At 42.8% G+C, this 22,494-nt stretch overlaps 1 protein-coding gene across 1 annotated transcript; it reads right to left on the bottom strand.

The window, feature by feature from the left end:
- Positions 1-16: 16 nt before the first annotated feature.
- LOC120451310 (tubulin beta chain) lies at positions 17-22,494 on the bottom strand. Its single transcript, XM_039634879.1, has 7 exons — positions 22,203-22,494; positions 7,401-7,635; positions 6,205-6,434; positions 2,657-2,824; positions 1,920-2,184; positions 295-617; positions 17-208 (listed from the first exon to the last, which is right to left on the bottom strand). The coding sequence occupies exons 1-7, from the start codon at positions 22,257-22,259 to the stop codon at positions 113-115; spliced, it is 1,374 nt and encodes a 457-aa protein (XP_039490813.1). The 5' UTR covers positions 22,260-22,494; the 3' UTR covers positions 17-112.

The following is a 22,494-nucleotide window of genomic DNA, read 5'->3' as shown; positions in this document are numbered from 1 at the left end:
AAGTCGTGTTTTGTACTATATTTACTAAAAATTTATTTGAAGCTCTTACGGGCCAAATAATTTACAAAATAGTATACAGAAAACAGCTACAGTTGTGATAGTTTCTAGGACTTTACTCTCCATTGCCGTTCTGCAGGACCTCAGACTCGTAGCCTTCCTGCTCGCCCTGCTCGTCATCGAACTCCACTTCGTCGTCGGCGGTAGCCTCCTGAAGAAGTAAAGCAAATGTAATCGTTTTTATAGATGCCTTACATATGCAGTGACACTCAGCAAGGATATGGAATAGTTGCTCACCTGGTACTGCTGGTACTCGGATATCAGGTCGTTCATGTTGCTCTCGGCCTCGGTGAACTCCATTTCGTCCATGCCCTCGCCGGTGTACCAGTGCAGGAAGGCCTTGCGCCGGAACATGGCGGTGAACTGCTCGGAGATGCGCTTGAAGATCTCCTGGATGGCGGTCGAGTTGCCAATGAAGGTGGCGGACATCTTGAGGCCACGGGGCGGGATGTCACAGACGGCCACCTTGACGTTGTTGGGAATCCATTCCACGAAGTAGCTGCTGTTCTTGCTCTGCACGTTGTACATCTGGGTGTCCACCTCCTTCATGGACATGGGTCCTGTTAATTATTGAGTAAGCGTTGTTAAAAAAGATGCCTTCGAGATGCGAGGAGCGACGGATTCTTCCGGTGCGCATTTACATCAAAAGGCAAGTTCGCTTTGATGCGCCCCGGAATCGGCGGAATCCCCAAATCCCTGAATATGAAATACTAAATGGCTTCCAAGTCCTGCCAGGTGCGCACCTGGCCACCTGCACTGGGATCTCATCTCGGTGTTGGGGAATGGAAACAGTGTAACAGTGTAACAGTCCCAGGAGGTAACTAAAAAAGTTGTTTAAATTCCTGTTCGCTGGCATTTTTTCCGCACATTCTTGTGATTAATTATTTTGCAAGTATTTCTGGCAGTCAGTCGGAGACGAAAACGAATCCTGGAGTTGCTGCTACCGGATCTGGGTGAGCTGAGCCCCAAAAGAACTTAGCTGAGCTGGGGTGTGTAAGTGGGAGGCAGTGCAGCCCAAGTCACGTTCGGCATGATTCGTTCGGCGGTCGCAATTCCCCAATGGATCTTGAAAGTAAATTTCTAATTACGCGCGTTTTGCGAGTCATCAGTCAAAAGCAAGGGCAAAAGCGCCGCGCACACAAGGAATAGCAAATGAAATATTATGCGGCATACTTTTGGGCGCCGCATCGCAGTTTATTAATTTAAGAATTAGCGCGAAAAAATGCCAGGCAACCATTTCTACTGGACCAGACGAGGGCGGCAAGCCGTGGCTAACAAATTTACGCTACGTGCGCGTTGACGGATTGCAGCCTTTTTAGCCGCCAGCCAGGGGGCATTAATCATTTTTAGTGGCGCCCATAAGTAGTAGGCCCAGTGCGCGGCTTTGGCTAATAAAATCGTCGCCAAAGCCAAGCCCCAGGAGTCCAAGGTGTTGGCCAGGTGCGGATGGGTCGTGTTAGGTTAGGGGGTTCCTAAATCTCTAGTGATTTGATTTTAGAAATCATTTCAAGGTAAAGATTGCTCTAGTACCACTAGTACTACTATTTTGTTAATGGTTTTTTTTTGTCTTAGAATTTTGCCCATATTCTAGAAGCCACCCCCTTTTTTGGTGCCACCCCTGGTGGCAGGACTACGTGCCTGCGGGTCCGGAAAATCGGCGGACAGGTGCGCCACCGGCTGTCCATGACAAAGTGACAAAGTTGGCTCGGATAAGCCGGTGCGGGGGCTCCTGAATAAATGAGCGGATGGATGAATGAATGGATCCCTGTGTTTTCTGGCACTCTGACATTCTGGCGTGAAAGTGTTTAGGACTTCTTGTTAAATAACTATTTTTCTTTTCCCACCCCAGGGGCTGGACTCACCCCGGAAGATGCAGGCCACGGTGAGGTAGCGTCCGTGCCGGGGATCACAGGCGGTCATCATGTTTTTGGCATCGAACATCTGCTGGGTCAGCTCGGCCACTGTGAGGGCGCGATATTGCTGGGATCCCTTGGCGGTCAGGGGTGCGAATCCGGGCATGAAGAAGTGCAGACGCGGGAAGGGCACCATGTTCACCGCCAGCTTGCGAAGATCAGCGTTCAGCTGGCCAGGGAAGCGCAGGCAGGTGGTCACTCCGGACATTGTGACCTGATTGTGAGTGGGTAAGCTGTATTATTGTCAAGAGAAATTGAAGGTTGCATGGTATAGAGTGTGGGAAAGGTAAGGTGGATTTATTGCTCCAGGGTTTCTTGTTGATATAGGGTTGGTCACCATCATCATCATCCGCATCTTCATTTTCGCCTCAGGCTAACATCTTAGCTACTCACGGACACTAGGTGGTTGAGATCTTGGTAGGTGGGCGAGCAGATGTGCAAGGTCCGATAGCAGATGTCATACAAAGCCTCGTTGTCGATGCAGAACGTCTCATCGGTGTCCACAATTAGCTGGTGCAGCGACAACGTGGCGTTATATGGCTCCACCACCACCTCAGACACCTTTTCCGCCATGGATTCCGATTGGAGAAGGCGCAGGAGCAGGTGGAGGAAACAGGAGCAGGAAACGGGGAATGGGAGCAGACAAACAGAGGATGCATTAGATGGATTGACTAGGGGATACTCACGGAGACGAGATGGTTCAGATCGCCGTAAGTGGGCGACGATAGCTTCAGCGTGCGGAAGCAGATGTCGTAGAGAGCCTCGTTGTCAATGCAGAAGGTCTCGTCGGTGTTCTCCACCAGCTGGTGGATGGACAGCGTGGCATTGTACGGCTCCACGACAGTGTCCGATACCTGGACGTATTTATGGTGTCGATGGAGGCGGCAGCAGTGCGACATGCAGAAGGAGGAGCAGATACAACTTTGTTAATTAGCAATGCTATCAGCAATTAGCGGACTCGCAGAGGAGCCAGTTTTAAATATTATGTGTAAATCAATTAATTAAATGGATGAGTAATGACAAAGCCAAAGCCATCGCCAAAGTTTATAAGCTTGTAAAAGTACAGTCTTTAAAATTCAGAAGAACACTTGGAAAAGTGCTTGAATGTATTTATATTGCATGTATCTTAGTTTCACAAATGTAGCTTCTGTAACTTCCAACTCTTCATATTGAAGTGCCTTTTAAAGACGACCGTTTCTAAAAAGGCCACTTGAAAACAGCCTGAAGAGCAGTTCTCTTTTGGCCGTATTTGTGCTGGGCAATAATCAACGAATGTCCATCTAATTCCCACTTCTTTTGGACCAATCGCATGGCTGGCTGTTGAGGCATGGACATGAAAAATGCATTCTGCCAACAGGAGGATGCAATTCGAATGCGAATGCAGTGCTAACTGAATAGCAGACCCTATTAATACAGCCAGTTGTTTGTGGCTGCAACCTGCAGTTGCTAATGCCATTTTGAGCCTGGAGCGGCACTCAGGCCGAGAGTTGTTGCATAAATGCAGTTGCATGTTGCACAAACATCTGGGTGCCAGGTATAGCCCCATTCACATTCACATTCGTATCCGTATTCGTATTCGCATACGCATTCATACATGCCTGGTGTGTGTTTCGAATGCTGCAAATTGAAAATTATGTATAATCTTTGGCTTGCCCTCTATATTTGCGCAGAGAAGATGCATTGCTCGTCGGTTGTTGAATGTTGTTGCATGTGGCAGGGGCATGGGAAGGGATTTCATGCCGAACGGCCACTGTTAAGCATGCGACAAACTTCACTCCAGCTTCAGTTTGCCGTATGCGTAGTGTGTGCACATAAATTGTGGCAATTATTTAATGGCCGCAGCCCTAAAGCGATAACGTGCATTGCCACCCCCAACCACTCGGAGTCCTTTGCACCTGGAAAACTTTTGAAAAGTATTCCCTGCCCCTCAGGACATGCCAAACTCAATACAGTTGCATATCTGATTTCTTGATCAATTGTAACTCAGTTAAAAAATGTATTTAAAATCACATATAAAGCTGGCTAAAAGTAAGTTGTAGTAATCGGGAAAGTCTTGTCTAACTAGAATGCGAATTTAAAACCTTTCTTGCTAAGCCTCATACATATATTATACCCATTTAAAGAGATTTGATTTGTAAGGACTTCGTTTAAAAGCAGTTTTTTCCTGTGTACACACCCACACTCCAAGCACACACAGCACACACCTTTGTCTGCTTAGTTGGTACATGCAGTTAATACTAATGAGTTATGCTCGTACATATGCATTTTGCATTTTGTATTTGATATTTGTTGCCAGCCTTACTATTTGTACACCGCCAGAACACGATATTTATCTGTGGGTGTGTGTGTGTGTGATTAGAAATCTGGAGGATTTACGAGCATGCATTTTGATATCCTTGCATTGTACAAACGGCAGGTGCAAATCTCAGTGAGCAACCATGGCAACCATTCGATTCGATGCGTTTGCTTCAGTTGCAGTGAGTTTCGGTATTTAGCAAGCGACTTCCGTTAATTAATGAACGTAATTAAATGCGTTAATCAATGGCCAAAATATTGAGCATTTAAACAACAGAGATGCGGCCATTTTTGCGCTGATTATTCTGTGTGAATGGGCTGCATTTGCATAAATGCCGCCAATCAAAGCGACAAAGGCCTTACATGGCCTATGAAAAACTATTAAATTATATACGCACATACGCGCATTTTAAAACCGCCATAACGTGACAGGCATGTGTCAGGCCAGGCCGCAATAAAATGACCGCCGAAGCCAAAACATTGCGGTAAGCCAGCCAAACCCAGCACGGCCCATAAATAACAGTCCAAAGGGGGGCAGGGGGGGCTATACTCCAGTCTCCGCATATTCAGGCATTTAAAGTTAAGCCCCCATCACTGGACATTTGCTGGGGAGGATCGGAGGTTGGAGTTCGGGCAGTGGTTCAATAGTTGACCATTGGCGTTCAGCCGTGACGGTAATAAATTTAACGCAGTTCGAGTGTGTGTGCCCTCTGGGCTGCACTAAAAATTCCATAAAATTTATTGTGCACTCCGATATGCCAATAAGAACATTGTCAAATGTTAATTTCACGCCTCACGAAATCCACCTTCTCACCGGAGTCTTGGCAACTCACATTTGCCAAAAGACGTACTCGAAAATCTCAATCGATTCCATTTCATTCGGCCCAATAAAAGGCATCCTCTTAAAACTTAAAACCAGCTTATAGTTTATTGGTAAAAATACCAAAGGAACATTCGGCATGGTCTTAGAGTCCTTAATCCTTATGTTGATTAAAAGTGCGCTAAAGTCTTTTTATATTGGCCCCTTTCTATTTGACTAATTAAACGAACTAAAGTTTCCGTCACATTTTTAGCTACGCTACATTTTTAATATTATTTGTTAAAGCAATGCAAAATGCTGTAATTGTTTGTCTACCAACATGACCTCGTGCCAATGACAATTAATTCTGCACTGAATAAATTTAATTAAACGTCAAAATGTAATTAAATGCGAATAATGCAATTGAAGGCGTATCACGTGCAGCCCCATACATCTATTAATATTTCTACAACTACATATAATGCATATCGGAACGCACGTGTAATATATGCAACTGGGTTAATTAAGCGCCAATTGAGGCGTGTCAAAAAAAAAGATGGCTGAAATGGCTGTGGAAAAAAGTTCTGGCGAAGAGGGGGAAGAGATGGATCTTGGCGATTTCGAGCCACCAAATTGCATTAAAATTGCATTGCCAATTAGGCTTTGGCCGCTGCTCGTTGGCGGTGCAGCTAATTTCGCCTGCAAATTAATTAGAATAATTCGAACAAAGCTGGCCCGCCCAGTCTGTGCGCAAAGCCGCCAATTGAATTTAGCGTATGAATTGCATAAATAAAATAACATTTGCGGCATACTTTCGACACACGAAAATAAACGGGAGCGGCTCTCTGCGGCTTTCGCCTCCTAATTTGGCCAAAACGCGTGCAGGTGTAAAGCGCTTTTGGGTCGGCTTAGGACCGTCACCATGGCTGGTCCAAAATGCTACATGGTTGATGGTAGTTGGTAGTTGGTAGATGGTACATGGTCGATGTCAACTGGCGTTCAGCAGAGGACACACCCCGATTTGCTGGCAGCATTGTGCGCGGCAGTAAGCTGATTTGGCTAAGCGGATTGCATTCGTCATGACCACAATGATAATGATATGCTGCAATGCCGTTGGGCAATTGGATGCGGAGCACTTACCTTCGGCGAGGGCACCACGGAGAACGAGTTCATGATGCGGTCGGGGTACTCCTCGCGTATCTTCGAGATGAGCAGTGTGCCCAGTCCGGAGCCAGTGCCTCCGCCCAACGAGTGCGCCAGCTGGAAGCCCTGCAGGCAGTCGCAGCCCTCGGATTCCTTGCGCAGCACCTCCAGCACGGAGTCGATCAGCTCGGCGCCCTCTGTGTAGTGGCCCTTGGCCCAGTTGTTGCCTGTAATGTTTAACCAAATATATAGAATTACAATAAAATATACATAAGACTATTCAAATACATCTTAAGCTGTTAAACTCCTAGTCTTTAAATTACGCCAAAACTCATCAAAGTTCGCGGCGATTGTGGGTCATTACGGAAGCCACAGCAACAGCGCCTGACATGTACAAAATTAATTTTCGTCGTCATCCGCAGGCCATTTTATAATTGCAATCATCATAGCCATCATGGTCACCATCATTCTCATGCCAGCCGACCGGATGAAGTGGGCCGACCGGGTGGTCCTGACCGCGTCAGGAGTATCGCACCGGCGGCTGTTAGCTGATAAGCTCCCCTGTGATAACAATGCCGTGCTCATCTTGTCAATTGGTTGGCACTTATCAAAGCAAGGATAAGGCCGCCCTCTGTGGCTGCTATTGTCACGGATGTTGCTGCTTTCCCTGCTCCTGCTGCTGCTGCTGCTCCTGTTTTCGATGTTGCAACAAGGCTGGTCCAGCTGCAATAACTGCCGTGGCAAAAGGACACTCGCAGCACTGGATGATGATGATGGTGGGGCAGCGGACATTGGTCGAAACAAAAGCATCCCGAAAAGCGGCAGGAAAACAAAGGCCACGTCCTAGCACATGAGCACCACATTCGCCCATTAACGAGTGCAACGGAAATGCATTAGGAAAATGCCAAAGAGACTGGATACGAAACAGAAACAGGAGAACATGACAATGCCACTGTGTTCAACGGAGACAGGACATTTTCTGTGCTGAGCAGCATTAGGAAATTCTAGCTTATTAGAAAAATGTCGTATTTCTATTTATGTTTTCTAACTAGACCTATGTATGTAAGTTATCATATCATCATAGTATCAAATATCAATCAAATGCTCAAAAATAGACCGCAGATAGCAGTGGCATGTCACATTGACGTACAAGAGCTTATCTCTTATGGTGTGATTTATGGATTTCTACTCACCGGCTCCCGACTGCCCGTAAACGAAGTTATCCGGCCGGAAGAGCTGGCCCATCGGCGACTGGCGAACGGAGTCCATGGTGCCCGGCTCCAGGTCGATGAGCACCGCTCGCGGCACATACTTGCCGCTGCTGGCCTCATTGTAGTAGACATCGATACGCTCGTGCTGCAGGGCGGACTCGCCGTGGTAGTAGCCATTGGGATCGATGCCGTGCTCGTCGGAGATGATTTCCCAGAACTGCAAGTGGCACAGAGAAGAATGCGGTGGTGAGCGCTACTTTAATGCCGTTTCAATAATGATTTAAGTGCATAATGGTGGCCGCCTGCTGTATGCAAATATGCGGTGGTCGCAATGAGCGCATTTGCATATGCGACCCACCGTTCGTTTCACATGACGTATGCGTGATATTTCGTGACAGCGCCCGCTGGTGTGCAATGAAATTTCGCGAGCCTCTTGCCTCTTGCCTCCGATTTCCTTTTCAGAAATATTATTTTACAATCAATGTGGGGTGTGTGTGTGAGTATGGGTGGCCTCCGACTGAGTGTATGTGTTTGTGTTGCATTGCTTTGGCAATCAATGCATATAAATATGAGTGTCCTTTTTACATGCCTCTTGCTTTTATTGCCGCCGCCATCGGAGCTCTCATATCTGTCGTCGATTTATGCGCGTGCATATGCTGCATGACCCCCACCTCCTACTTCCCCCACCCACACACACAAGCACACGCACCCACGCACACACACACACACACAGCCGCACAGCGAGCACTTTACATGCCGTGAGCAATTTCTGTTGCATACTTCCATGGGCGCGCAATTTTTTCATGCCGTGTTATTTTTTTGTTGTTGTGTAACGAGCGGGAATAATTGAATCCTTTTAGGTATTTTCATACACATATACCTTGCGCACGAAAATATATATGTATGTATGTGTATATTTATGCATGTGCTCCCTCTCGATAGCGTTTCTCGATTTTATTTACACAAGAAATTCTCCAGCTCGATTCGTGTTTGTTTTGTTTTTGGTTTGGCTCTTTATTTTTTATTGCACAATACGCTTGGCAAAACATTTCACGTTTGCTGCGCATATGAATTTCAAATTTTTAAAAATGTTTCAATCGCCTCCCCCCACCCTTCCTCCGCTCCGCTCCGCCCGACAGGTGAGTGCGCGTGGCGGGGGGGGATAAAAGCTGGGTGGGTGGAAGTGCGGGAAAATGGTAGGAAAACGGGAGAAAATGGTGAAAAATGCTAATTGTGAGAAAATCGCAATGTGTGCGCTCGGCCTGCCACGGCTCCCATTGATCGAAATGATTTTTAATGGACTAAAAGGCAGCAGTGGCAGCCAAGGGCCATGAATTTACTTTTATATGCGAGTATTTTTTCTCGCATTTATTACAGCTTGGCTGGTAATGCCAAAGGTCACCGGCAGATTGATTACTGAATATGAATTTTAATTAGTCGCACATGGCGCTGAAGATGCGACTTTCCCGTCGCCCTGAGAGCGCTATAAACTCAAGTGACTTGTCGAGAAAATGACAGCACAGCGAGAAACCCATCACCGAAATTGGCCATCCATTCGGTTGATTTTATATCATACATATCATTCATATTTTATCTCTGACATATCGATGCGATATATTCAAACGATATATATAATTTTATTGGCCGATTAAAAACGGTAGCATGGAAAAAGACTCCAAAAACGGTGATTGAAATTATATAAAATAAAATCAAATGGATTGAACAAATAAAAAATGCATTAAAAACCAAACCAAAGTGCTTGTAATTTATAAGTAAATATTATTTGGAATATGCCTTTGATGGCGTGAAGTGAACACGATTAAATTGAAAGGACAGCATAGAAGCCAAATATTTTCTCCTGTGCATGAAGGAAATGTCCTGAATAATGCATGGCACCCGGTGTTTATGTCAAGCCCGCTCGTCAGACATTCCATCGAGCACTTTGAGGCACACTCTTGCCGGGGATTCCCGGGGCACACACGCCTGCATTTGGGCCATAAATAGTTAAGTGGCTTGCGTAAAGCGTTGAAGTTTTCCCAGCCAGCGGACAAAGTAAAAAGGGCTAGGTGAAAGTTGTAAAAGTTCGAAAAATTTGATAACGGTTGATTGCACACACACAAAGAGCGCCCCATCCTTTTGGTCCTTTTTTTGTACCAGCCCCAGAGCATATGCTCTGTGTATGGTTGCGCGTATCTGTAGCTATTTGGCATTCAGCTTTTCCGAAGACACCATGCCATGCTAATCCAAGAGCCGCATAAATGTTTGCGCTGGCAGTGCGATTGTTTGGCAAAAGTTTTTGCTCCTCCATTGGCTCTTAGACACGCAACAATGATAACAAGTTGCATGGCAAGGCCAAAATAGAGACAAGAAAAATCGCTGGCCAAGAAAACTTTTGCATGACAGTGGTAGAAGTTTTTGGCCCTCACATGCTGGCTTTTGCATACATAACAAACTGGAAATATGACACTCAATTGTACGCATCGGTGGGCACTTTTGGCTTGACAATAACTTTGATTTGCATGCCCAGTCCCCTTTTCTCTACGCCCGCATGGGAGTCTTTCGTTCTTCATCCTTAATCCTTAGTCCCTAGTCCTTGGACCTTGGCACTTGTTGCCTGTGGGGAAATTCAAATGCTTTCTAGAAAGCCAATTGCAGATAAGCGCTTTTCTTTTCCGACTACTCACGCTCCGTTAGACGGCCGTTGGCATTGAGTGAGCAGCATAATTTATTTACAAAAACTTTTGCCAGTCGATCTGCCCATCATCCGCTTGCTCCTGACAACCAAAAGGAATACACAAAAAATATGAACACGACCAGCGCCCATGTTTGGCAATTTTTGAAGTGGGTAAAGTGGTCCGCGACAGGCCATCAGATTCCCATCAGATTCGGGGAAATCCCCCATCCAAGTGGCGGAGCAGTGAAAAAAAAAAAATGCAATTACGCTGCCTTCATTTGCTTAAAACTTTTCACTGGCTGCGGTCAAATTGCTTAATTACAAAATTACTTCCATGTGGCCAAGAGCAACCGAGGGAACCTGGCGAAAGCCACTTGTCCTGGCCACAGGATAAAAAAAAAGCACCAATGATCAAATTAAAAGTAAACAAAAGAGCTGCGTGCGTTGACCAAAGCGGCGCCATTTTGCGGCGCCCGCTTTTTGTGGGTCCCAAACTCCTTGGTTCTACTTGAAAGAAATCCAAAATTAAAATTCCCAAAGCGTTTGCACAAAAACCGAGACAAAAGTCAAGTGGCAAAGTCGCGATCCGCAGGAAGAAAGGAAAAAACGCGAATAAATTAATTCTGACTAGCTCTACACGGAAAATAAACCTAGGCAACCAACATAAAAATGTTTAATTCCTAAATGCAGAAATTATTTACATTAATTGAAGTTATATAATGGTCTAAATTAACACATCTCTATAATTATTTAAATAATTGTTACTTAGTTCGAATCGATTTTATATTTATGTATTACTATATTATACTGCCGTGACTTGAAATTACATTAGAGGTGGGCTATTTTTTTGTTTATTGAATAATACATTTTAAATAAATTATTTTTCGACTCTGTATCTGCGTTCAGTTCTGTTCTTCCAAGCCGCCGGCTCTTAAAGGACATTTTAGTTTGCTTTGGACAAGGATGCGAGTGGCGCAAAGCGACGGAAGTGCATGTCGCACCGGAAGTGAACGAGCGGTGGGGGCGTTGGATTTAGGGGGCGTGGCAGGGGGTTGCAGATTGCTCGGCAGCTGCGTTTGCATACTAAATTTGCTGCCGTAGCTCGCGGCTCACATAAATAATAAACAATTGCAGTAATAAATATGAAATGATGCCCAAGTTTGTCTCAAGGCGCTGAGCTTGACATGCGAAATGATGGCGACGCACTTCGCTTTGCTATTTTATCAATTTCATGAAAATGTCCTCTGTCCAAATGGATTATGTGATTTAATTTCGATTTTTGCATTTGGCACATACGTGAATGTACGCATTTTTTTGCGAACATTTTAATTAAGTTGTCAGCAGGGTCAGGAAAAATTAAAAAAATTATTCATTGCTCTAAAATAATAATTGTTAGGTTGCCTGACACTATGCCACTATTATTAAAATGCAATTAAAATAAATAATTAAATATATATAAATTTCAATGCCAGAAAATAAGCAAAAACAAGAGAGAACGCTATAGTCGAGTTCCCCGACTATCTGATACCCGTTACTCAGCTAGTGGAAGGGAGAAGGAGAGTCTTAAACACAGTTTTTGGCGGTTTGTAGGCGTTATAGTGGGCGTGGCAGAAAGTTTTTTGGCAAATCGGTAGAAATTTACAAGACTAATACAAAAATGAAAAAATATCAAAACATTTTTCAAAAGTGTGGGCGTAGCAGCTTTGGGCGGTTTGTGGGCGTTATAGTGGGCGTGGCAGAAAGTTTTTTGGCAAATCGATAGAAATTTAGAAGACTAATACAAAAATGAAAAAATATCAAAACATTTTTCAAAAGTGTGGGCGTGGCAGCTTTGGGCGGTTTGTGGGCGTTAGAGTGGGCGTGGCAAATTTTTTTTTGACAAATCGATAGAAATTTACAACACCAATACAAAAATGAAAAAATATCAAAACATTTTTCAAAAGTGTGGGCGTGGCAGTTTTGGGCGGTTTGTGGGCGTTAGAGTGGGCGTGGCAGCATGATTCGACAAACTTGCGCTGCGTCTATGTCCCTGGAGTCTGTATGCTTAATCTCAACTTTCTAGCTTTTGTAGTTCCTGAGATCTCGACGTTCATACGGACAGACAGACGGACAGACGGACAGACGGACAGACGGACAGACGGACGGACAGACGGACATGGCCAAATCGACTCGGCTATTGATCCTGATCAAGAATATATATACTTTATATGGTCGGAAACGCTTCCTTCTGCCTGTTACATACTTTTCAACGAATCTAGTATACCCTTTTACTCTACGAGTAACGGGTATAAAAATAATTTGAATTTCTAATTAACGTTCCTGTGTGAAAATCATTAAAAATCCAGCCGCAAACGCATTAACCCGCATGCCCAACTCCTCGAAAGATTTCTTAACCCATTTATGCCCGCTGACAGAGCGAAACAAACTGGAAATGCAATTGAATTTTCGGCCACCGGCATTAAGCTAATTATAAAATAATAAACAGGATTTCAGCGCATTTTGATCATTTGCAAATTTACAAATGTGCGACAAATCCGCGCGATTTGCGGACGAACGCTTAAAATGCAAAGCGTTCGCCCAAGTTAATTTATTTTAATTTCGGAAAAATCTATTTGAATATGCGCCGGTTGGGGGATTGCATTTGCCATCCATTAGAGTAATGAGCTTTGGCCATAAAACCGAAAATGCCAAAACACTCTGGAAACTTAACGGCCGCCCATCGACGAATGTTGGAATGACACTTTGCAGCCTGCGGCCATAAACCATTCGCTTCGATTCGATTCGATTCGCAGTGGAAAAAAAGAACAAAACGTATAAATCCACCATTTCTATATGGCATATATCCTCAGCGCTGGGCAGCTGGTAACTGCTAACTGGTAAACATGGAAACTGAAAACTGGATACTGGATACTGGGATACTGAATACTGCCAATTGGCAGCTGAGCTCCATCCGTCTCCAACTGCTCAAAAATGCAATTTATGTGTGCACAAGGCAAATAACGAATTGTACCCTAAACTACGTTTAATGCTCCGCCGAATGGAGCTGGAAATATAAGGATATTTTGTAATAACACTAAAAGGATCTTATCGACAGTTGACAGATATGCTACACTCGCATGTTGTCTTTATTGGCCGACGTCGTTTAGGGCCATAAAATGCTGGCACTCAGAAAAAGCAGACATCGTTTGCCTGCGAATTTTGAAAAATGCTGCATGATATTTTCTGCCTTACAATGACTTATTTCTGAGTACAAACATTTGTAAATAATATTAAAATTAAATGTTTCTGATATATCCTAAAATTTTACAAATCTTTTATGCAGAGTGTGAATACAGCCTGCTTTGCGTGGCAGAGTCCTGCGAAATGGAGCAGCATAATTAGACTCACGTAGGCATTGCGAATGAAGCAATTGGCGATGCAGCTGCAATTTATAGCCCAACATGGCCATACACTCATATAAAGCAGCCTCAATTTGGACGGCACGTGTGAGTTTCGAGGCGAGTTGGGTTCGCCAGAAAAATGCAATTTTTCCTCTGTAAATTACCCTTTGTACACACACGCATGGTGGCTGAATTTGCAATTGCATTTATCGTCAAGTGCATCAATTTAAATGTGGCCACTAATTGTCATTATCAGTGCGTTGCGTTGCATTCGCCGAGCAGTATTTTCCCAATGCAATCCTTTTTTTTCAGGCTTCTGCAAACTGCGTTGTTTATGTTGTTTTAAGTTTTATATTTTTTTAATTGCCCCCGGCATTAAAGTGCTCCAAGTGCTTCTTTAAATTCAAGATGCCATTCCACACTATGTTCCGTATTAAATCAATGGGGGCGGCAGGTTCAAGGCTCGGCCAGAGACTCTTGTCTAGCAAGGATATGCAAATATTGGTTCATTAGTATTGGTTATTCGGCTTTCAGCTTATTGTGTGGTGCCGCCTGTGTGCGTAAACACACATACACACTCGCACACACAAGGACAACGGTGACGCAGTCTAAGTGCAACATCAAATAGCTTATAATTAAAATTTCCATAACTCATACGCACTGTTGGCGGCGAGAGCATGGGTGGAAATTGAATAAATGCAACGGCTTCATTGAGCTCAAATAATTGAGTTGCGATGAGGTTTCCAAGAGCTAATTTGGGGAACAATAGCTAAAAGTTGTCGGATGATTCCATTACTAATATATTATAATTAAACATGAATGGTATTGTCTAAAATTTTATAAATAACATAACTAATGTCCTTTTTTTTTGCCCTTCAAGAAACATTCAAATATTATCAGCAAAAGTTGATAGACTGATTAACGAAGTGTAAATTTTTTGCGCATAATTTCGAGTGCTTCCAACTTTTTAGGCCTCCCTCGCCTTTGGTAAATAATCTAACAACTGCTTTCGAGGGTTAATCCTCTGATGGCATCTGTCATCCTGTAAGATTCCAACGGCTATGGTACTCAGGTTTATCCCTTCTGTAGATATCAATGTATCTTGTTGAAAAACAAAAGATATAGATGTGTGTGACTGTGTGTCAACGGTGCGTATGGCTTAATTTGGCCTCACATACAGACACCGAACGATGCGGCTAACAAACAATTTCAATTGAGATTTCAATAATTGTCGATTTAGATATGTAAATATTTATGGTATATTTCGTTGGTTGAACTGCTATTGACTTAACTAATGTGCACGGTGCGTCTGTGTTTGTCCACGTGTGTTGGTGTGCGTGTTGGTGTGTCTGTCTGCGAGAGTGACGTGGTATGCGTGGCCAGTGGCCACCATGGTCTCGTTTGTTTGCTGCTCCGTGGTCAAAACGAGGCAAACATGGCCCAAATCAGATTTGATTTGTGCCCAGGTGTCGCTCTGATGCCATTGCTTTTGATGTTTAGGCTAAACCAATGATCATTAATGAGATGTGTTCCGATTTCCCATTTCTTAAGATGTTTTGCAATGTGTATATACCCATATTTCATACATAAATCCTTTTCAAAAAGGTATTTACATTGAGAGAAATCGTAAGCTGGCAATGGATTAAAGGGAAAACTATAAAGTGGCCTTCGAATCATCTTAAAAGATGATGTTCTGGACGCAGAGACAAACTCAAAACGACCAAGAGCCTGTAGGCCGAAGGGTTGCAATAATATTTGCTAATGGCCACAGTTTGGGGAGCAGACTCCGCTGTATGTTTTACGTTCCTGCCAGAGCATGCATATAAACAACTGCCACTTGCACTCCATCATTCCACACAAAACCGTGAATTTTGGGCCGTTTGCCGGTGGCAAAGAGGGTAATAATAATAATAATATTTATATGGTAAGCGATATGAAGTTCATGGCCCAAAGAACACTTTGGCAAAAGCTAAATAAATAAACAGTGTCAGGCGAAAGCATTTCGGTGCTGTTAGGCGTAAGCGAGCGCATGTGGTGCTAAATGGCAAGTGGATGCCACAACCACCTGAATTGGCGGTGGAGCATCTGAGCCACCAAAGAAATTAAGACATTTTAGATGGGAAGGTAGCGAAATGGGCAGTGGAAATCCCCGGAAACTCTCAAAACAAATACGACACGATAATCCCTAAAGAACATAGCAGAAACGGTTCAAAAACTTCAATTTATCTGTGGCAACTGTGGCTGCCACAAATATCTGCCGGAAATTTTATGTACTGCCTTTTTTTTTTGCCAGCGAACATTATTTTTTACGATCTGCTCTATTTGAGGTCTGGCTTTATTAAGTGCGGGACAAATAAAGCGCTGTTGGATATTAATGAATATAATAGCATTACCTTTTTTTTTGACTCAAGAGCGCCGCTTCACTAGCAAAATATTTCATGTTTTTTTATTATGATTGGGAAGTGCAGTGGAATCAATGAAAGGGTCAGATAAAGTAGTGAGCAAACTTTCGCTCTATTAATCAATTTCGATCTACTTCTATCTCTGTCCCACAGAACGAGTGCGTTTGCAGATAAAACTTGGTCATTTTGCGGGAAATATCCGATATAACGATTTTTATGATTCCACAATGAAATTAATTTTTATTACCACCAAGCGTGAATTTCCCTTTGACCATTTGATCGGGCAATGCAAAAAGTTTTTACACAACTCCACAACGCAGTGTTTTATTTTTCATTTTAATTGCCATTTTGCCATTTCGGATGCGGAATGACTGGTAATATATGTGCGAGCATAAAAAAATCCAATTAATACTGTTTGTCAAATAAGTCTGAAATAAAATACAATATAAGGCAAATGCAAATACGGCAAATTGAAAAAAACTTGTGTGTAAAATGCGGGAATATTATGGCTGGCCGGTCGATTTGAAGTCCTGCTGGTTTCTCTAAAACTAATACAGTGCAGAAAATCGCACTTAATTGGATTGCCACGAAATTGCTGAATATTCGAGCGCATTGGTCATTGGCCAGTGGAAAACAAAAATAATTGCAACACTCCGTAGCTCTCAAAATATTTTGATTAATTTCGTTGCGCTAACTTGACAGACCACAAATTTAAATTATGCTTTGATATGTGTGCGCCTATCTGCACAATTTGCCAAATGTGTTGATCTAGCCATCATTATGGCCGAAAACCGAAACCAAATTGTTGATTCAGATTCGCTATAGTTTCTCTACCCCCAGCCACCCGCATTTCAGCCAAGTTATTCGTGCGATTGCGGTTTTGTTCGCCTAAAATATCGAATTTCTTTTCGCAAAAATGCTTCTACTCCCTCCACCGCCTGCCATAAATAATAAAACCGATGTTAATCTTTCAAGGACATGCAGACGGACATATGTTTGTCCAAACAAATGCAAACAAACGCTAGTCGAGCGTGGATTTAGCAGGAGCATATGAATGATAAATATTTTGACCACATTGATTTTTAATGAGGTTTCGCGCATTTGCTTTCGTTATTTTTGCGTTTAGTGTATATTCAATCATTTGTTGGGGTATAAGTTATATTGCATTTTGTTCGCTGACATATCACTGTCACAAATATCGATCAGAGAGTTGTCACAAAAACCAGTTAAAGCTGTGTTTTCATTGAAATATATATTTAATTTTATATAGACCAGCCAATTTTAGGTCCATATCCTGGCAGAGCATCCTGCATTCTAAATAAAACTTTTCTCTGTGTTTATTTAGGCAATTCATTTCGTGTTTTTGGTCGCACAATTAGTCAACGCAATTTGCGCAAATAAAATAAAACGATGCAAAATGAATTGAAAAGCAGACACACGTGCAAAAGCAGAGCCAAACCAATCTTGATTATTGTTATTTCTGGTAGCTGTATTTTGTATTTTGTATTTTGGCTTAATTACGCCCCGCTTTGTCATAAATTTGCTGCCGTTTTTGTGGTTAATATCTGCCGGCCAAAATGCTTTATCTGCCGGCTTTCTCTGAAAGCCGAGGGCGTGTGTAAAATATTTCTGCCTTCTTATCGAAAAGACAGCAATTTGTAGTTCGCATAGCCGGCAAATCCAATTGCATAAATAATTCCCGTGGCCGGCGAGAACTCGGCGTGTTTAAAAACGCATTGCCAGCTGCTTTATTGTATTATTAATTTTTTCGTAAATACCAGATTACAACGGACCAACATATTTCATGGCTGGGCGTTATCTGCCTTCGTGCAGAGCTCGTTGGCAGTGTAATGCGCAATAATTACAATTTGCGGCTTGCAATTTCAATAATATAAAATTACCAAAGTAATTGAAAAACTGAAATGCTGCAAAAAACAACAAAAAATGTACAAAAAAATGAGCCTGAGAGCGAGCGAGCAAAACAATTGCTCGAATAACAATGGTAATGAAACATATGCCCCAACTCCCTGGCAATCCAACTCCACTTACCATATGCAATTTGCACTTTTGCCCGAGAACTGGCCGTCTGGATGGCGTTAAGAGCAGCATGAGATATTAATGAGCAAAAGAGCGGAATGCTTTTTAAAAGTGTTAAATAAATAACAAATGGCCATTTGCCGTACTGCCATACTGCCCACATACTGGACTGGCTGGCCAGTCCCCATACGCCCCATTGTTGGCCTGGTCAACGTGTCGGCTCAGATGGAGCAAGCGGCTTACAGGTGCCCACAAAGGCAGGAGCAGCACTTGGGCTTCCATTTCGGCCATGTTCGGCTTGGTTTGCTGTCCGCGGCGGAGAGCAAACATATATTGTTCAGGGAAAATGTGTAAACCAAATGATTGGTCAACTTCTACTTTAAGTTGGGCAGCTCAACTAATGAATTTGTGGAGCATTGCCATAGAAAAGGGTACATTGTATAGTATACCATATTGTTTAGTTTCAAGAGACTGCGATATTAAATTGATATTTCAATTGTTTTTTTAGTTGTATTATGATCCTAAGCTGATTAAGACTTCTTTTGTTTGCTTGCTTAACGAAAGGGTGAAGATGAGATGACAATACGGAACGAATGCTGTTATCCTTTTCCCCGCACGTTTTCCTAATATTTATGCGCAGTTTCTTTTTTTTTTTATTGTGATTTCGCCTTTGTTCATCAATTTGCATGCACATGTTCAAAGCAAAGCGTAACTGAGCAAAAATATATACATAAATAAGTAATTTTTATATTCCATCAAGCCAGCAGCTACGCAAATGGCTGGCAAGTGGGTGCAAGTGTGTGTGTGTGTGTTGGTGGTGTGGAAAATATTTATAAAAATTCCCTTTTGTTTATTTATAATCAGTTTGTGCAGCGGAGCAGAGCGTCGACTGTGCCCTTCCACCTGCCACGCCTCCGGCCTCCTTTTCCATTTCCATTTTCTATTGCATACTGCTAGGCGCAAGGACGCGCTGTGCGCTAGCAGCTGCAAAATGGGGTGTTGGTGTGTGAGTGTGAGAGTGTGTGTGTGTGTGCGGCTCATTTGGTATGCATAAACGCATTTTTATGTAAATTGAAAAATATTTCGCCGGCGAAAAAAATGGGATATTTTAACCCTTGGTTGTACTTTCCCATCGCCTCCCTTCCCAGTTTTTCCCCTTCGATTATTTCGCTGAAGTTTTTGTTGACCATGGCCCTCGTCTAAGACCCATCATGAAATCGGTCCACAATAGTGCAATCTTCGATTGCTAATCAACATTCATTGATTTTGAAAACCCAGTTGACTGAAAGTGGAAATTGAAATACAATTGGCAAGTGGTGTAGTATACACCACTATTTTATCGAACTGAACTGAAAGGATGAAGATGCCAACTAAGTTAGCGATGGCTTGTTTATCCAGGACCACACATCAGCATCGGAATATGTACCATATATGCAGTGCCGCATGAAAATTGCATTTGCATACGAGCGAGGGCATTACCTATGACGTGCCAAAGCCATAATGCCGGGCCATAATGTAATCCGACCGATTCCCCAGTTACCCGGCTCGATATCGGGTAACCATAAAGAAATTACGGCTGCCAGCGAGCGTCATCGATAATTCAATTTTGTGCATTATTTTGGCGCTGCTCGATGATGCCCTGCCATTATGGGCCAAACAAACGTATCCTGGTGCCTGGGGCGGAGTAGACTGGTGTGCCAGCATACCACATTGGCTCAAAGGAGCCGTTGCAGCCCGGCTTATTCCACTCTTTAATTTTATTGTCTGTTCTTGCCTGGCTTTCTCCATTTGCCCCCCGATTTCCCCGTTTTCTTCGCATTCCATGTTTCATGCTCCTCTATAAATTTCATCCGCACTTTCCCCGCCGTGGTGGCACAACGCTTTTCCTTCGGCTTTATGCCATGCCGTAAATAGATTTTCCTTGTTATTGTTCACAAAATGATTTAGGGAAAATTAGGTTTATGTAAATAATGAAGAAAAAGAAAAACGAACACTCGCTGCAGGCCAAAATATCCTTGGATAGATGCCTTTGCCTCGCCTGATATGTACATATGTGATCAATTTTTGGGTGTTGGCAAAGGCAAGCCGGAAGACGTTTTCGTCGGCATTTTGCAATATTAAACTGAAGCCAAGAAAATGGCTTAAATAGCAGTCTGGCTTAAAATCGAATTGAACATAATTCAATGAAAACATTATGTTTACAAAACATGCATACGCTGCCGGGTATTTCAATTGTTAAGCTTTGTTTTTATAATTACAATCCTTTCTGTTTGCAACCCATTCATGTGTGAATAAGCTCTGCTCTTAATGTGTAATCAATCTGTTAAGTTTTTTTTTTTTATTTGCTTATTGGCCTTTATCAGCGGAGCAATTAGTTTTGAAAATTTATTTAAAAATCACATTCACCATTTACGCCATTCACCATTGTGCACACTGTTTTGCCACGTAGGCAGTTTTGCACATTTATTATTTGTTTATTCTAGGCTGCAACAATATTTCATACTGACAGCCAATTAATCAGAAAAGGACATTCAATTAGGGCACAAAATAATCGAAGAGTGTGTAAAAAATGCGCATGAATGGGAGCGAGCAACAAAATATGTTCGCCATTATTATATTCAAATTTAATGCAGCAACAAACAAGTTTTATGCCATCTATAAAGATTCGATAAGCGAAAATTGCATAAATAATCGTATTTATTTTTTAGCTGCACAATAGCCACAACAATGCCCGCAAAATATGGATGTAATAATGCTCTGATTCGGGGGCGTACAAAGTCGGAATGGGTGCTTATCCCGGAAAAGTGCGTTCTAATTAACTGCAGAGGCAGTGGTGAAAACACGCAAAAAAGTACTTGAAAATATGTGGAAATGTGTTTGCATAAAACTCAAGAGGAAAAGCGAGCAACGCGAGAGAAAAGAGAAACGGCCAGTGAAAACTGCTCTGGGAAACGCCGGGAAAAAGACAAAACAAAAAATAAGTATTATAAAAAAAAACTGTGTCAAACGTCAACGACTTTTTGTAGCTGGATTTTCATGACGCGGCAAATTGTGCGAGTTAATGTTAATGCGCTGAATTAGCTTAGAATGGGCGATGTTTTCATTTCCACTCTTCTAATTGCCCGCAAACATGCACCCGCTTTTCTACTCAAAATACCAGAACACCGTATGTAATTGCTATTTTCGGCGCAACCCATATCAGTTTTTACTTTTCGAGTATTTATGTTTAAAGTTGTGTAAACAAGCCCACTGATTAGAGGCCGCCGATAGTGAAAATAGCGCACACATAAGCCCGCCACTTTGTCACCGTCAGACATGAGTCAGATACATCGGTTCAAGATACAGATATTATTTACAAGCTCCGCTGTCGTAATTAGAAGTACCCACGAAACCTTCTGCCATTGAGGGACGGGTTCTTTATGACTGTAAGATCAGCCAACTGTACGAGGGCAAACCTCATAAAAAGCCCATGAAGAGTACTAGTTTACAGAACCAGTTAGCTATATTAATTGTCCGAAAGACGGAAGCTTCGGAGAAACCTTCGAGCCAGTTTCAAAATGCCACTAACAGGGCTCTAAGCTGGCTTAGTTTACTTATAGCTCCCGCCAAAAATACTTGGTTCACAGATCAGATTGCTTGAAATGTGAAACCTCCAGGTGCACAGAAAAAAAAACCACTAGTTCTTTATTACGAATAAAATAATAAGATCTTTAACTTAATGTTGAAACCCTTACTTATCGTGGTGTATATTTATAAATGGGAATTACTCTATTATAAGTTTTTCAAACGTACTACTTTTTTTCCCTGTGTAGATTTACATAGCCGGCTGATCACAAGCTCTTAACTGAGCGGCGAGCTAATTGTTTACACCTGACTGAGGTGATTTTGCTTAGTTTGCGAGCGGATTTCTGGGCTTAATTGACTGCGATATGCTGCGAGTCCAAGGTAATTTAAATGCGATACTTCGAGGTGGCTGATACTCGTATCTTGCGAGCGATAAGATAAGTGCCAAGTTCGTTAGGTTTCTGGGGCGAACTGGCGAAATAATCTATGCCACCCCCCAAGTTCCCCCCTTCCCAACCCTATTTTAATTGCTGGCTAAAAACAAAACGTGAAAAGCCAAGAGAATGATAGAGAGAAGAAAGTCACAATGAGAGAGGCAAAGAGCGCTCTTTCTACTTTTCCGCCTGTTTTATAATTAAACATGTGAGGTTAGGATAGCGAAAAAGTGGCTAGAAAATAGAGCAAAGGTCTGCGATGCGAACACCGATGGAATATCAATTATACGCACCTTCGAACCGATCTGATTGCCGCACTGGCCCGCCTGCAGATGCACAATTTCCCTCATTTCGCGTTTGAATTAGTAACCTTGTCAGCCAAAACTTAACTCAATTGAACACACACTGACGCACACACGCACTATCAGCAATTATCAGGCACTTTATCAATCTGAATCTGAGTCTGAATCCGAATCTGAAACTGAATCACAATCGGTCACGCATTCGATGGAATCCGGGAAAGAGGCGGTGGAGAGCTTTTCGGGCGCAGAACGATCGACGCGCGTTCGCTTTGAGAATCCAACG

The sequence above is a fragment of the Drosophila santomea genome, chromosome 3R (assembly GCF_016746245.2).
Source record: "Drosophila santomea strain STO CAGO 1482 chromosome 3R, Prin_Dsan_1.1, whole genome shotgun sequence".
In the NCBI taxonomy this organism is placed as follows: domain Eukaryota; kingdom Metazoa; phylum Arthropoda; class Insecta; order Diptera; family Drosophilidae; genus Drosophila; species Drosophila santomea.
Note: the sequence above shows the minus strand (reverse complement) of the source record. Positions and strands in the feature narration are given on the sequence as shown.